Below are 16,782 nucleotides of genomic sequence, written 5' to 3' on the forward strand. Positions count from 1 at the left end.
GGACTCTCTCCAGCAGCTCCATGTCCTTCCTGTGCTGTTCCCCAGGGATGGAGGCAGCTCTGCAGATGGGGTCTCACCTGAGGGGGCAGAGGGGCAGAATCTCCCCCTCCCCTGCTGCCCACGCTGTGGGATCAGCCCAGGGCACATGGACAGGGCATGTCCAGCCTCTCACCCTCCAGCACCCCCAGGTCATTCCCCCCAGAGCTGCTCTTGATCCCTTCATTCCAGCCTGAATTGATCCCAAGGGTTGCCCCGACCCAGGAGCAGCACCTTGTACTTGGTCTTATTAAAATTCCTACAAATCAGCCCAAAAGACACCGCACAGGTTTTCAACACCCACAGCCCAGTGAAACCACACAAAAATCGCCTTCCTGGACTTGATTCCCCTCCCAACCCAGACCATTCTCTGACTCTCTACGTGAAGAATGTGATATGCTGACTCTTCTGGGGAAGGTGTGAGGCTGGTGACCTCCAGGACAGCCTGGTGGGGCTGCCAGGGGGGTTATAAACCCCCAGGATTGGTGCTGAGCTCCAGGCCAGCAGCACTTTGCCGGTACAGGGTGGGTGAGATCACGGCTTCCTCGGAGCTGCAGACGGTGGTTGCTGCAGTTGAAGGCAAAGCAGCCATCTCTGCCTTCACATGTGACAATTGCCATGCGATTTCTGTCTCATTAAGCTCTGAAATGTAAAACAAATGGGATTTATGTGGCTGCTGCTCGGCACTCGCTCGTGCGGTGTCAAGTCTTGCCTTTAAAGGCTCTTCAGTCTCGTCGCTGCCTCGTCGCTCCTGTTCGGCTCCTGAGCCAACACAACACCTGGTGGTTCCCTATTTCAGGCTGGAATTTAGGGAGCAGACAGACATGGGGCAGCTCCAGCGAGCAAACCCTCCTGTTTTCCCCCCCTCCCCGAGCTGTGACACCAACTCACGTGGGTCTCCCTGTGCCTCAGTTCCCTCACCTGCCACTGTCAGACCCACACAGCTCATCCAGCTCCCAGCCTCCCAATCCAGCACGTTGATATGCAGCACTGTGCATGGAATAACGAGCTCTGAAAAGCAGTTATGGGTAGGGCTGGTAGGAGAAAAGCTGCAGGTAGCATTGGGGAGGAATTTTGGAGAGCATGGACCATCAGTGAAGTGCCCTCCCCCAACAAACCAGGAAAAAACTAAAGGCTGGTTACAGAGCATTTGATTCCTGCAATCATTGCCTGAGGTACAGGGAATACTCCCAGCCCAGCAAAGTGTAAACTCGTTATTTGGGGTAAAATTAACTAATGCCACTGGTACACAGGCTGACCAATGCTCAGGACACAAAGATTTACGCCCACACATCTCCAGAGCCACAGTTCTGATCCTTGTCTTCTAATTCCAAAGCCCAACTGCCCGCTGATGCTCCATAGACTGGCAGCACCAACAAGGCTGCTCCTAAATCCAGAGCACCTATGGGAACACAACTGGTCACCTGGAGCTAAGTCATAGAAACATGGAATTGTTAAGTTGGAAAGACCTTTAAGATCAAATCCAACGATCAAGTCCAGCCATCAAGTCAAGGGGATTCACTTAAACCACATGATTTGGGATTACCCATCCCTGGAAGTGTCCAAGGCCAGGTTGGACGGGGCTTGGAGCAACCTTGGTGAGTGGGAGGTCTCCCTGCCCATGGTAGGGGTGGAACTGGATGAGCTTTAAGGTCCTTTCCAACCCAAACCATTCCATGATTCTGGGATTACTTAGAAAAGTACCAGAGAGCAGCAGCCTCTGCTTCAGGCAGCCCAGCAGCACTGCTGAATTTGGCCAAGAGCTGCTCGGTTTTGGGTTCCCAGCTGGTCACCTTGAAAGGTGTGACATTCACCCAAAGCATCAGGCAAACCCCTGGTGTTCACAGGGGCTCCAGACACCACGAATTAGGTGCCCAGAGGCAGAACATTCCCTGCTGGATCCTCCACCCGAGGATGCTCAAGGAGCCAGAAGCAGGGCAATGACTCCACTCCGGCTCACCACGGCCCACCCCAGTGCCCCGAGGCCACCTTCTCAACCCACTCACTATTGTCCCCTCAGGCACAAAACACCTTGTAAGCAGCAGAGCGAGGAACCGCGACGCCGGCGGCACAAAGCGGCGCGGGAGGAGACGGGTGGTGGAGAGCCTGGAAAACGGGGGCCAAACACAACGGCGAGGAGCAGCTTTCCATGGGAAGCACAAAGCTGGACATTGTTCGGCAAAGCCCCGCTCTGCAGGCTGAGGCGGGAGCCTCGTACAAAAGCAGGAGCTCCCACTGATGCCATTGTCGGGCTCGGAGAGCGGAGATTTCTCCAGAAGAAAAGCGGCCCCGCGACAATTATTTATCGCCACACAAACATCTTCCTCCTCGGCCTTTGTTGGTGCCACACAGACCACGTGTGTCTCCAAGCGGGGAGAGAAAAGCTACCGATGGGATCAAGGAAGGCTGAGATTAATCTGCTTTAACACAGATAAAAAAAAACAACTCGAGCAGTCGGTTTTAAAATTCATATTAAAGTTGTAAGTCACCTTTGACTATATTAAAATCTAAACTGGAGCATCCAATAAGCCCCAAATAAGCCCCACTGGCAGTCAGAAGAGCTCCCTTATCAAGCTCTAACATCCCCTGTAAAATAATAACTGGAAGCCAGACTGCTCGGAGAGGAACTCGCTCTCCTGGGGCAGCATGATGTGACCCAATTCCTGCTGCCATTTCAGAAGGCCTGCCTTGGCCCGTGTTCAGAGTGGCAGTGGCTGTAGCAGGAGTCATCTGGGGAGGCAGAGCTGGCACGAAAGGCTCAGCACTGAGCTCTAAGCCGGGTCTATCTGCTGGGACCCAGAGCACAGCAAAGGATTGCGGCGCTGACGGTCAGTGAAGCACCTGGGCTGTGAGGTCTTGTTTTCCTCCCCGGTGCTGGCGTGGAGTTTGGGGAACTGGTTTTCTCCCAGCCCTTGGCTTCTCCTCCTCAATATTTCCAAGGTCTATTGCTGACTGAGAGAGGCTGGAAGGCTCCCATTGAGGGAGCACAGGAGCACCAAGGGAAGCTGGATTTGGCAGCGGCGCAGGATTGATGGGCAGCACTGATGCAACAGCCCAAGGTCAGCTGCTGAAAGACACCAGAAATAACGGCCCTGTCACGAAGAGAAGGGTCATGGTCTGCTGAGGAACACAGGGAGCCATGGCCAGCAGGGCCCAGCCCCCCTGAACACCACTGCAAAGTCAAGGAGAGGACGGGACACGCTCCCGTTGTTCGCTCACAGACCATCACACCCATCAGCGAGGGGCTCGTGCTGGGTATAACCAGCCCTGACACAGGAGTGTTTGCACCTCACTCAGTGGCAAGGCCAGACCCAGGTAACACCAGTATAACCTTAAAGAGACATCTCTGGTTAGTTAAGATGGGTTAGAACTGTTGATCTCCACGCTGCTGCTCCACAGGGGTTGAGAAGGACTGAACCAAGGGCTGCTGGAGCAGAGCCCACCCCTTTCAACTGCTTGTGCACAGCAGGTAAGTGGGTCTGGGGATAAAAATGAGGGTCCTGGTGCTGCTGGAGAGCTCTGTCCCCACCAGAGCTGCAGGAGCTGCTTTCCAGCACTGCTGCCTGCTTGAGAGGGCTCCAAATAAACAAATAAAGCCAGTGCCTCATTAGCATGCAAATCTATTCAAGCCCCCATTTCAATCTGAATTCTGTGCATACGATCAGAGTGCAAAATGCAAATTATACAAATGCACCCATAGGAAGAAAGAGGCAGGAACTCTGCACAAAGGGATTAGGGCCAGGCTACTTCCCTCAGAAGATTGCAGGGCCTGGGGGGCTCCTGGCAGAGAGGGTCCTGGAATGGCCACCAGTCCCACTGCCCTGAGCTGTGCTCCAAAGCGCTTTGGAAAACACTGTGACTCTGGCTCTGGAGTGACAACTTGTTTGGAACAGGGAGGGAAGAACAAGAAGGCAGGAGGGGAGGATGGACAAACAGAGACCAAGAGGCAAGGAGGGCTGCTAAAGTCTCAGCAGTCACAGACAGGGCTCTCCCCAAGGGATCAGCACTAATTCAGACTGGCTTGAGGGAGCAAATATGCCTCTCATTCTCCTCCAGCAGCCCCCAAAAAGGCAGCATTAACCAGTGTCTCATCAGCACTGAGCAGGTCACCTACCAAGCCAGGGACATGGGCCAGCTCAAGGTGGGTCTGGAGCACCAGAGACCATCAGGAAGAGGGTCACCACCACTGTCCAGCCCCTCAGCTCAGTGACAAGGGAGGTGATGCTGCCCCAGTCTTGAAAGGCTTCACCTCTCCTTCCATGGAGATTTGGCTGGGAAAGGTCTGCAAGGTACAGGAGGAAAGACAAAAGCCCAGCTTGGAAGGTCCCCTGCAGCCCCAGGCCAGCTGAAGGGACCCCAGTGCTCCTGATTTTGGCTAAGTAAGGCTCTGAGCTCTGCTCCACCATAAGCCCAAGGTCCTTTCTCTAGGCTGGCAGGCCCAGCAGCCCCATGGCACGGGAGATGCTGCTCCCATGGGACCCAGAGCCCGGGCAGGGCAGGGGGCGCTGTGTGTGCCCGCTGCTCCCTCCTACGTGTGAGAAATCCTCAACCCACCATTATCGTATTACATTTTCATTTTAAAGTAAATATCTGTTTTCAATTAGTACTCACTGTGAGGGGGCATGCATCACTGAGAACACTTATTTCTCTTCCTTTCATTATTAGATTAGAACTCGCTCAGGTTTAACTCCATTTACCGGCGGCACACACCGAGCTGCTCTGCAGACACTAATCCACCTCCCACCTCCACCCCCTGAAAGGTCCCAGCCACAGCTCCAAATCAAGCTGTGACATGAGCCTGCTGCAGCTCTGCCCAACCTCCCAGAGCCCACCCATCTATTCCCTGCAGGCCCTTCCTCCAGGCTGTTAAATTCCCACTGTTTTTCCTTCGTGGCACAAAATCTGACCCCCTCGTCACAATGTCTGTGTAGGAATCCACCTGGACTTCCCCAGGGTTACATAAAGGGAATGAAACCTGGAGCAGAGAGTTACCCAAAACCTTACAAATAAAACCAAAAGCATGGAGGATTAACCATAGATGGTGTTCCACCTGCTCATTCCTTCGTGGGTAAGAACATCACTTGGCTACCCACCATTCTTCCCAAGTCCCCCAGCCTCCTCACCTCCCTCCCAGTCAGGAAAGCCCTTCCTCCCAGTGAGATCACCCCAAGCACACCCTGGCCCCGCCTGCTCAGCCCTCTGCTCAGCACTCAGAGCATAATGGTACTGTTATCCTTTGCTCATTATGCCTGGTTTTTATTAGCAGGCCTCATTAAGTTAAGAAGCCTCTGTAATTTAACTGCGTCCCTCGGTCTCCGCACGGGGGCTCCAGCTGGGCCTGTCGTCAATCACTTTATTAAAAACACAGGACAAAAATTGCCATTACACCCATTACTGCCCATCAATCTCTTCAATTGCCTCTTAGGTCCTTTCTTTACCTGCTCAATGCACCAGTGTCAAAATGGATATCAGTGGCACCCTTAAAGTCTTCCCATAGTTTCCAGCAATTATGAGCTGATTTTAAGGTGCTTTCAGAGAGGAGCAAGTGAGGCAGTTGCTGGCACTTGATGTCCTCATGGTGCACAGGAAACAGGGAATGAAAACATGCAACCAGACCAAGAGAAATAAACTGTGTTAGACAATAAAACATAATTTTATCAAACCTAACACAAGGTGCTTTACAGACACACAGATCAGCTTAACACTGGTTTAGAATTAAATATACTGTGACAAATTGGCACATTGTGAGAGCCACCACGGCGAGGCCAAAGGCAAGAAGAGACCTGCAACCCATTTCCAAACCCCAAAGAACCAGCAGTCGACAGTCCAATGGTTTCTACAGCAGCTTCCCAGCATCCCTTCATCCCCCACAGTGACCTCGCCATCCCTGGGGCACACAAAACCCTTCCTGAGCTCCAGGTTCACATTTCAGATATCAAAACACAGTATTTTTGGCAGGTCCACTTCAAAGCCTTCAATCCATAATTCTTGGATGCTTCCTGCTTTTCAACAAGTTTCAAAAGTTCAACTTTTCTTCCTGATTTTGAACCAGATGCTCCCACTGGGACGACAGCTCAGATCTGCTCGAGTCAGCAGCAACTTGCACGGGTTAAGAGCACTACACAGACCTCTGCCTGTGCCTGGGAGAAAGCCAAACCACGGGGAGAAACCTGCCTGCTGCAGGGAAAACTCAGCCTGCTGGGGGAAAGGTTTGCTACAACCCTAAAGACATGGCAAGGGACACTTGGTAACTGCACAGGTCCTTTATTGTGAGGTATTTATTGCACTCTTATTCCCTCTCCTCCCCACCATCCCTGCTTGTCCCCAGGGAAAACCAACCTTCCCTGGTTAGCACTTCCCTTCCTCGTTTGCTTCATCACAGAAAGGGTGGGAAAAGGCAATTCTGGGAGCTCACAAATGGCACAGGAACTGCCCAAGTGTCACAGACACCACCTGGAGCAGTCAGCACTGCTGGGTGAGAGGTGCCAGCTCTTTTAAAGCCAAGGCATCCTTAGGAGGAGGTGGGCATGGAGGGGGGCAGTCCAGGCCTCTCCAGCCAGCCCACGTGATGCAAGAGAGCTTTGAAGATTTCCAAGGGCGTCGTGTTCCCCAGTTTATCACAAGTGTCCATCTTAAACCAATATTATCATTTTAAGCGTGACAGGAGCAAGAGGGATGTTCAGAAAGCACTGCTGCTGCAGGAGATAGACACTCACAGGGGACACAGAGGAAAACAGACCCCTCAGACTCACAATCCTGACACACACCCAGCCCAGGGCCTGTCTGACAGCAGGGACAGTCACACTGCTCTGGCCTTGACAGCAAAAGGCACTTCTGCTCTGCCAGAGGTTCTTCCTGCTGCCCTTTCCAAGCCCATCTCCACCTGGGTGGTGCCAAAACCCAACACTGCCACACCAGGGAAGGGGAATGGACATTTCCAAGGGGTAGCAGGTGACAGAGTGAGCCATCAGCCCTTAAAGAGCTTCCTCCAGTCACTGTCAGCCCAAACACAGCCCAGGGTGGGGGGGAAGAGCAGCCAGGTGGGAGGATGCCCACCCCAATACCCAAACCACAACACACAAAGCCTGTACCACCAAGTAGAAGAGCTCAGATCTTCCACCTGGCCAAAGCAAGAGCAGATCACCACAGCCAGGATGTGGGGCTGGACTGGGACAACGTCAGGCATGCAGAGACTAAGCTGGACCACAGAGGTTGTCTAAGCTGCACCTCAGAGCTGGGTTTAGCCACATAAAGCCTACAGGGCTGAAGATGTTTCCCCTGGTCTCTGGTGGGGAGCTCCTGAGCAGGGAATACCAGCAGGTATTTCCCAGGTACAGAAAGACGACACCTGTCTTGATGTTCCCTGGCAATTCCCATTATTATAAGGGCAAATAAAGGAAATCACAAGGAATCTCTCATCAGCCAGTAAGTCAAGCTCCAGCTTAGACAGAAGGAGTTAATTTACAGCCACTCAAAGCTTTGATATCTTAAACCTCTTCGGTGTCTGGACAAGATGAGGAATAAGCACAGACAGTGTCAGACTCTGTGATGGGGAGGACAAAACACTGCAAACAGCTGTGCCTAATTTTAGCATCTGTTGGTTCTGTTTCTTCAGCACTTGTGGCTGGGGGGGAGGTGGGGGCTGGCCCTGTCACTCCCAGCTTAATAAAGCCAGAAGGGAAAGAGAGGAGTGTTAAATCACACTCCAGGGATTTGCCCATGGGATAGAGTGGGAAACAGCCTGACAAGGCACCACCGACCAGGAATGGCAGCCATTCCCTGCTGCAGGTTATCCCACACCCTGCAAGGATGCACAAGGGGCTCCCCAGCTCCGTGAGCTCCTTAGGGATGTTTGTCAACGAGGGGCACAAAGCAGTGGGGCAGACACTGCCCTACATCCTCCTCCCACCCCTTGCCCTCTCTGCTCACTGAGCCCATGGCATTCACACCACTGCGTGCTGAGACCTTCCTGGAGATGTGTCCAAGCAGGCCATGGGTGCCCACCGCTCCTCAGGAGAAGGGTGGCAGCTCCAGGGGGCTCCCAGCTCTTCCCCCTGTGCCAGCACTCGAGCCACCTCTCCGCAGCACAGCGGAGGGAGCGGCCTCGGTGCTGAATCCCAAGGCCCGGGCTGGGTGCTCCCAGGCTCCCCACAGCGCCGGAGCCCAGCAGGTCACCTTGGCCCTCTCCCCAGGAGCGCGACACTGGCAGGTGGGAGCAGAGCTCGGCTCCATGCGAGCGCTGCTGCTGCCACCGCCAGGCGGAACGGGAAAAGGGAGGATGGAACCTGCGCTGGCTCTGCCAGGTGACCCGCCTTGGATCCCAAACACTCGGGGATTCCTTCCCCTGCGCGCTCCCGGCGCTCTGCTCCCCGAGGCTGAGTTACTGGGACACCCCCCGTGCCCTCGAGCTGCTCCTCCCGCGCTGGGAACGCGCAGCCCAAGGACCTGGACCCCTTGGAAGAGCTCTGACTGCTCCCCGGGGCTGCCGGGATGTGATTGGGATGCTCTGCTCAAGTCACCTGGAACAGACACGGCCAGGTTTTAAAACCACTCTGCAGGGTCCCGAGCCCACGCAGAGCCGAGGCAGCCACAGACACCAGAGGAGCTGATAAGGCTCATCTGCCTGCTAACGATTCTGTCTCCTGTCATTCTTGTGCAGCTGGGGACAAGTGGCTGCAGTCAGCGACTTGCCAGCTGGGGGGAAAGCAGCAGTTTTGCATCGTTGGGAATGGAAACACATCCAGCTCCCCAGATTTTCTCTCCTTGCTGGCAGAAGTTGTCATGGACTGACCAACACAGCACCAAGTGACACCTCAGGGTGACAGGTGAAGATGCAAAGGGAGGGGTGGTAAAGAGAAGGGTTTTCCTGCAGACACAGCTTGAGAGAAGGATTCCAGCTCCACTGCCTCAGCAACACCTCGGTGTGCTGCCTGGGTTTAAATCCCTCTGTGGGAGCCAGAGGCTTCTCTGTTGGGCAGAGAGGAGCTCTCCCCCACACACCTGAAGGCAGAGCAGCCAGAGGTGACCATCTCCCTTCATCACCTTCAGGCCCATCAGCTCTGCCAGCACAGACCAGCATCACTCCCTCAGGGTGGGAGGCACCTCTGGCTTTGGGAAGCCTTGAGCTGCAGGTGAGCTCGGGGCTCACAGACAGCTCTGGAAGCACAACCTGCTCCTCCCCACAGGGCAGGGACAGCTGAGCCTCACTCCTTGGCCTCACCACCTGCAGCCAAGCACCTCCCAGTTTGCATTGGAAAAGGCAGGGGCAGATCCATCAGAGCATGGGTGGCCTGGGAAGATCTGCAGGAAGGTGCTGCTCACCCTGAGCCAGCAACTTCACCAGCTCAAGCCAACACTGGCTGAGTCTTCATCTTTGGGTTGCAGCCAGCGTCAGAGAAAGAGCAGCCCTGTTATTCCAGAGGGAAGTTCCACGTATCCCTTTGCACCTCACACCATGGAATCAGAATGCTTTGGGTTGGAAGGGGCCTTAAAAATCATCCTGCTGCCATGGGCAGAGTTGCTCAGGGCCCCATCCAACCTGGCCTTGACACTTCCAGGGATGGGGCAGCCACAGCTTCTCTGGGCAACCTGTGCCAGGGCCTCCCCACCCTCACAGCCAGGAATTTCCTCCCAGCCTCAGCTACCCCATGCACCTTACAGGTGCTTCTGCACCCCTCTCTCAACATCCCCTCCATCCAAAGCAGCTCCTTCCATCCCACTTTTTTCCACAGAGACTCACAAAACCCCTGCTGTTGTTCCTGCAGCACTGGCCATTATGCAAGTTAGGCTGTCTTAACTTGCTGCTGAGCATACAAGTGGGGCTGACATTTATTTAATCCTCACAGTAATGTTGACTGTGTACTTACTGAAACACCTCATGCTTATGGAAGACATTTGTTTCCAAGCAGCTTATGCTAAATTGCAGTGATATAAAGGAAACACTTATCCAATATTGACATTCCCTGACTGGCAGCATACTGCTGGAATACTCATTTATGCTGGGGGTGGGAGGGGGATGGGACAACGGGGACCTGAGGAGGATTCAGGCCCTCCATGTCTGATCTTTTAACAAGTCAGGCAATTTTAAGTTTTAAGGAGTGAATATCTGCCCAAAATGCAAGGTAGGACGCCAAACCCAGTGTCTTCTCCCACTCACTCCCTGCTAATATTGGACCCAGAGCACAAAGCTTTGATCCTTCATCCATGAGGAAGCTGGAGAAAGTTCATCCCTTGCACCATCGGGGCGTATTTCATCTGGAGTCAGCGAGGTTCCTCCTGCCTGCAGCACGTCCTGCTGGGCAGGGAGCTCCTGAGAAAAACCACATCACTCACTGAACATTTTCTGTGTTTCTATTGCCCTCCCACGAAATTGGGGTTGCTCACCCCGAATGCTCCTGAAACGTTCAGCCTTGAGGTGCTGCAGCATCCGAGCAGAGCCCGGCCCAGCCAGGCAGGGTGCTCCCCACGAGCCTTGGCCACGTCCCAGATTGGAAGTGACAGCAACAGACCCAGGAACATAAATCCACCAGCTCTTAAGAGGTGAATCAGCCACCACATGACCACATACATGGGAGGCCTGCGCTGCAATTCCACCCAACACAAAGTAATTGGAAACAAAAGAAAGCATCTATTATCCAAGCTGAAACTCTGCATCAATGGTTAATGAGCAGCAGTTATGGCAAAGCCCTCAAAACCCAATTACATCCTGCTCCACCCTGAAATGCAGCAGACCCAAGGCTCGCTGTAGCTTTTGTTTCGAGTGGGGGCGTTGAATGAACACATTAAGACAAGATCTTATCCCCAAGTTAGCATCTGAATTTAACAATGCAGTGTTCCACCTCCTACTCCTCCAGCATGTGACACCGAGCGAGGCAGGACGCCCAGAGCCCATCGCTCACAGCGCACTAAAAGCACATTTAGATTTTAAGCTGTTTAATGCAACTCGGTAAAAGGAAGAGCCATGTAACAGCCAAGTGACCTCCAGCTCCTTCTGCTCCACTTTGGAGGCTGCTGCTGCCACCAGGGAAAGGCAAACACTGAGCGTGGGTCTTGCCAGCCAGGCAACGAATAAACAGGCTGGGCGATACTCAAAGGGCACATTGAACCAGGACATCTGTTAGGCCACCGTTTCCAAGGCCAAACCCCAGCGTTTGCTCTGTCCTACCACAAGGCACGATTCAGAAATGGATATTTTCTTCTTCCCCCTTCTGGCAGTCTGGCCTGCAGAGGTGCCCTGAGGTGCAGTGAAATAGAGGAGGGGAAAAGGAAACCCAGGAGTTTTGAGAAGCATCAGGACCCTTCTACTCAAAGAGGGTAGCACAGGGTTTCAACTTCATTTCTTCCCAGCCAAGAAATCCCACACATTTACTGGTACCTTTGATTCCCACAGCCCTGCAAGGGCTGGGACAAGAGCCAGCCCTGAAGGCAGGGCTGAGACCCCTGAAACACTCACAGCTCCAGCAAACGCCTTAAATCTCAGCAAGGAAGAGACTGATTTACAACCAATTTGTTTCACTGCCTATTGATTTATAAAATAAGCTTGTACACGATCACTGTGGCTCTGTTGCTCTCTTTGGCCAGAAGTAGCTCTCAATGCAGTCAAAGGAAAGACTTGTATTGCTCCTGAACAGAAGATAAATTAGAGCCTTCAGCAATTGTTGGTATAAACTTGCTGGTCTTTAAAATAAATAAATAAATAAGTAAGAGCTGTTTAATCCTGCTGGAAGGATCCTGAAAGTGATGCAAAGCCAATTCTCCAGCAGCATTTCCATAAAGCCCCTCCACCCAGCAAGCTGAGGAGCTGAGAGCGCTGCACAAACTTGCAAAGCCGATCATTAAATCAGAGGTTTGAAGCAGCCACACTCTCCATCACACACTGCTCACAGGAAAACAGTTTACTCAAAGCCCTTGATCCTCAGCCAGCTCACAACCTGAGGGGCACATTGGCCTCTCCCCCCTTTATTTACAGCTACAAAAGAAAGAAGAGCATGGAGCTGTTTTATCCTAACATTTGTAGTCCAGCTACAGAGAGGCTGGGAGCTGGTGACACGTGGTGCTGGGAACCTGGTAGGGATTTCTGGGCACGTTTCTACTCCAGTTGGTGTCCCCTAAAACCACAGGAAAGCACAAAGCAATCGACATCTGCCCGAGATGTGCTGTGCATAAAGTGCCCGGGCACCTCTGCCCGACCTTGGACAGGGGGAGGCTGCTGGGGAGGCAGGAGGAACAGCTGCCCTTCCCTCCTCCCTCTGGCAAAGGGCACCTGGACAGGCCCCCAGCTCCTCCCTCTTGTTCTTTTCTAAGAACTGAAACCTTGCAAGAAACGTGGTTTGAGCAAAGTCACCTGTGGGATGACTGCGGGAGGTACAGGTGGGAGATAGGCAAGCAAGAAGAACCTAAATTGTGTTAAAACAGGGTTGGAGGAGGCAATCCTGCTCTGTTCCTCTGGGATAGCACACACTGCACAACACCAGCTCTAACTTGAGGCTCATTTGAGTTTCCCTCCCGTGCAGCCCAGTTGTGAACACGCTGCCCCTGACAAACCTGCCCCACCTCACAAAGCACCTCCCCAAACCACTGCTGTCTTCATTCAACCATTTTCAGTTCACAGAATCACAGACTATCGTGATTTGCAACATCCTGGGCTCCAGGAGCTCTTCCTTGGTTAATGTTTAAAGCCCATTGGTGCTTTCACTCCTTGTGCTTCCTGAGCAGCTCCCCAGCACTGACTCTCTCCTGGGTTTAGGAACCAGCCCAACGCCCTTCCCTTGCAAAGCTGCTCTTCTCTCTACATGGCAGGAGGAATTCACTTGGAAGAGGGATCACAACCACGGATTTCCAGGCTTCTCATCAACAGGCTGGTGGTTGTCAGACACAGAGATCACCAAGTGCCCCTTGCAGCCACCAGCCCTTGTGCTCACACCTCCCAGCACCCCATAATGTCACATTTTTGCTCCCTGTCACCCATTAACTTCCCCCAGGATGTGAAAGTCCTCTTCTCCTGGTCATAACCAGTGCTGGTGGGTGGAACTGGGTTGGTTTCCCTCATGGGAATAATATCACCCTTCTCCACCTGGGGGCTGAGGACAAGCCAGTGGGAAGTTGAGCCACTGCTGCTAATAACGGGCCCCTCTGACAGAAGATTGCAGAGCATTTGCTTCCAGGGAGGAACCAAGTGAACTGTGAAGGAGAAAAACATACCCTGCAACACCCAGAGAACTCGGTATTCATCACCCTGAGGGAAAGCAAACATGCCTTTGGAAAGAGAGCCCCAGACAGGCAGAAATCTTCCCATCCAAGGTAAATTTCAGATCCTGCCAAATCCACCCAGGTTGGTAGAGCACAGGCCAGCCAGAGGAGGAGGTGGCTGTAGGTGCATCTTCAGTGGTGCTCCCCCCACAGCTGGGACACCTTCCCCAGTGGCTCCCAGCCTCCCCCAGTTTGGCTGGCACTGGAGCAGAGGAGAGGAGGGTGAGCTTTTCAGCAGGCAGAAGCAAAGGCAGCCGCTTTCATGGCAGCATCAACTGCTTCTCACCGAGGGGCACCCACACCTCATCTCCACAGGAGGCAAATTGTGCTGTGACTTCCTCCCCCCTTCCCCCAGCACTTGGTCCAGCAACTCCCAGGGGGTGGAAGAGGGAGCAGCACCAGGGGGAAAGCAGCCCTGAAACACTGGCCTCATGATTGCCACGAAGAGAAAGCTCTTGCAGGCTCTTGAAGACCATTTGCAAGGCAGAGAGACAAGAGATGCTCAAGGGAAGGCAATTTGTTCTCTCAGGAAGGGGCTGTGGGAGGAATCCTCCTCCAGGCTGAGCCTGTGTGTGCCCAGGTGCAGCTCAGCCCCAAACAGGAGCAACAAGCAGCTTCCTCCTCCTGCAAGCTCCACTGGGAGCCCAAGTTCCAGGCTGCATGCTTTGCAGGAACAGCAGGATACCAGGATGCCCAGGAAGTACAAACCCAAGGGCACAGGTGTACAGATCCAGTGATGGAAAATGCCCTTTTGCTGAGGCTTTGGATAAGGAGGGTTTTTTTAAAAAAAAGTGTTCAGCCCGCAGATCCCAAGCTGGGTTTTCAGCAGAGGTGATCCTCCCATCTCTGCTGCCCTTGGCTTGGGGGAGTTTAATTATGGCAAATCCCTTCAAGCCACTTTGGCAAGAAAACACAGCCCTGCCTGCTCCCTGCCCACAAACAGGAACCACTGAATCTCCTGTGGGGCAGAGTCAAGTGACTTTAGTCATTCCTCAAAGTGAGTTTTGGCCCACCAGCTGACTCCAGGGCAAGGCATGGCTGCCCTCTGCGTGCACACACAGCATCCCGTCCCCAGAGCCCTGGGGACACCTTTGCACATGGACACCAATGCCACCACCTCTGGCCACCCCACAACCACCACAGCGGCTGCTCCAGGGGGAGGCAAACACAACATGTGCTGGAAAATCGGCTTCAGTACCTACATCCAGGCCTTTCCTCCCCCAGAGCACCGTGTGGCTGAAGGAATCCTTTGCGTGAAATCCTGTTAGGGATCCTTTGCACGGTTTCACCCCAACGGGAAAAGCCCCGACGCTGCCGGGAGCCCCTTTCTTATACACCGAGAGCAGCAATTCCATAGAAATGCACTTGGCTCATTCTACGGGAGAAAAGAGCCGAGCAAACGCTCTGCAAGGCGCTGTCTGTGCCTCGGAACCCGGCATGAATAAGCAAGGTACCAGCTGCACACTCCTGACCGTGCAGGCAGCAGACACAGCAGCCGAGCCCAGGAGCCACCGCGGCTCCCGGAGCCCAGCGCTGCTAAAAAGTGAATTGGCCCTTCTTAAAATAATGGCTGCGAGAGGGGAGGGAAACCAAACAGATCCCTGCTGCATCCCAGACACAAACTTCTCCGCTAGGAAAATGCCATTTGACCCGGTGTGCGGGAGCAGGAGGGGGGTGAAGGCCGGGATCAGCTCCCAGAGCTGCTCTCCCCGGCCCCGCCGCTGCTCTGCTCTACCAGGGACAGCTCGAGTTTGTTCAGCCAGAAACCTCTCGGAGGACACAGAGGGTTTCTTTTGTGCAACAGCGAAGGCGAATGCAAACACAGCTTTCTCCCTGAAGGAATATTAGCACAAGCAGAGAGCGAAGGGAAGAGAGAAGGGGAAGGGAGGACGGCGTGGGAGCCCAGCATCGCATCCGAGCCGGGGAAAAGAAGAGGGAAGGACAAGCAGAAGCGCAGCCACCTCCAAACACGGCGTCCCTGCTCGGGGAATAGGGCGAAACACAGCGTATGGTGGGGGATGTTCAGCAATAATGTCTGGCTGAGCAAAAAACCAGCTGCCCGTGGAGAAGCACTACTCTCTCCAAAAGTTTTATCCTTCATTTAATCAACAGATGGACTGGCTGCGTGGGTTTGGGGTTTTTTTATCCCTTTTTTTTTTTTTTTTTAAGCATCCCCAAGCCGTACCCTCACAAAAGCCGGCGTGGGGACCACGGCGCCGTGACACAGATGGTGTTTGACACCGGCGCTGGGAGGGGATGAGCAGCAGAGGGGCGAAGCCGGGGTCTGGCTGCAGCTCAGCGTCCTCCACAGGTGACAGCCAGCCCAGGGACCGGGAACACGGCAGCGCCTCAAACCCGGCTTCCCCCAGCACACCCCCTCCCCAAATCCACCTTTATGCGTTATTTTCTGGGGGGAATCAAGCAGGTAGTAAAGTTGCAGGGCGAATCCCTGCGCATTCCCACGCTCCTGCCTCCTTCCCGTGCGCCGGGGAGGTGGGACCCGGCCGTGCCACCCCCGCGGGGTGCCCACCTCCCCCGGGCTGGCTGCATTGGCAGCAACTCTTCTTCCCCTCACCTCCCCAGGAGCAAATCGCTCCCCACCCCGGCTGCACAACCGCAGGCTCCCGTGCCCGGGCTGGAGCCGCTGCCGCCGGTCCGAGCGGCTCCTCCGCTGCCACCGACACGGAGCATCCATCGCCCCCCGCACCGGGGGAAGCACCGGGGGGCGAGGGGGCGTCTGGGGGGGCTGTTGTTCAGCACAGCCGTGTTTACACGCCAACACCACCTCATTAACAGAGCCGAAGCGGCAGCGCGCATTTGCATGCTAAAGATTTTGCCTATTTTTTTTTTTTTTTAGAGAAAAAGGTAAAGCCGCCTCGCCGGGAGATGCACGAAAAACTCTGCAATCCTCCCCGTCTGCCCGCACCCTCCTCCCCTCGCCAAAACCACGCGCGGCCCCCGCACCCCCCCGCGACCCCCCGACCCGGGGGGACCCCCGGGCTCCTGTCGGAAACTCCGGCGCGGCGCCGGCTCCTACCGTGGCTGAGCAGGAAGCAGGCGAGGAGGAGGAGGAGGAGGTCTGCCTGGAAAGCGCTCATTCCTCAGGGTGGGCTCGGCGCCGGGGGTCGGGGGGCTCCGCTGCCGCTGCCGGCGGGGGCTTCAGGCCGCCGCCCGCCGGCTCCGCTCGCCCGGCTCCGGCTCCATCGCCGCCCCCCCAGCTCCTCCCTCCCTCCCCCGGCAGCGCTGCCTTCACTGGCGGAGCCTCGGCGGCGCAGCCCGGCTTTTGGAGAGCGGGGGGGGAAAGGGGAGGGAGGGAAAGTGCCGGGGAAGGGGGAGTAACTTGCGCGCAGCCGGGAGACGGCGATGGCTCAGCCCGCGGGGTGGGGGAGGATTTGTACAACCCCCCCTCCCCAACCCCCCCAAAGGCTGGTGTGCGGCCGGAGAGGGTGGAGGGGGTTAAGGTGCGATGGGGGGGGGGGGGGGGGGTCGGAGCTGCTC

General features: G+C 54.8%; 1 protein-coding gene across 3 annotated transcripts in view; it reads right to left on the bottom strand.

Moving 5' to 3' along the window:
* Positions 1–16,461, bottom strand: part of KIRREL3 (kirre like nephrin family adhesion molecule 3) — a 359,483-nt gene extending 343,022 nt beyond the window's left edge. For all 3 annotated transcript variants that reach the window (XM_032709608.1, XM_032709606.1, XM_032709605.1), the window contains exon 1: positions 16,322–16,461. In XM_032709608.1, the coding sequence (XP_032565499.1) occupies positions 16,322–16,382 (61 nt within the window). In that variant the 5' untranslated portion in view covers positions 16,383–16,461. The remainder of the gene's footprint in view (positions 1–16,321) is intronic.
* Positions 16,462–16,782: the final 321 nt, after the last annotated feature.

This window comes from Chiroxiphia lanceolata, chromosome 23 (genome assembly GCF_009829145.1).
Source record: "Chiroxiphia lanceolata isolate bChiLan1 chromosome 23, bChiLan1.pri, whole genome shotgun sequence".
NCBI classification, from domain to species: Eukaryota; Metazoa; Chordata; class Aves; order Passeriformes; family Pipridae; genus Chiroxiphia; species Chiroxiphia lanceolata.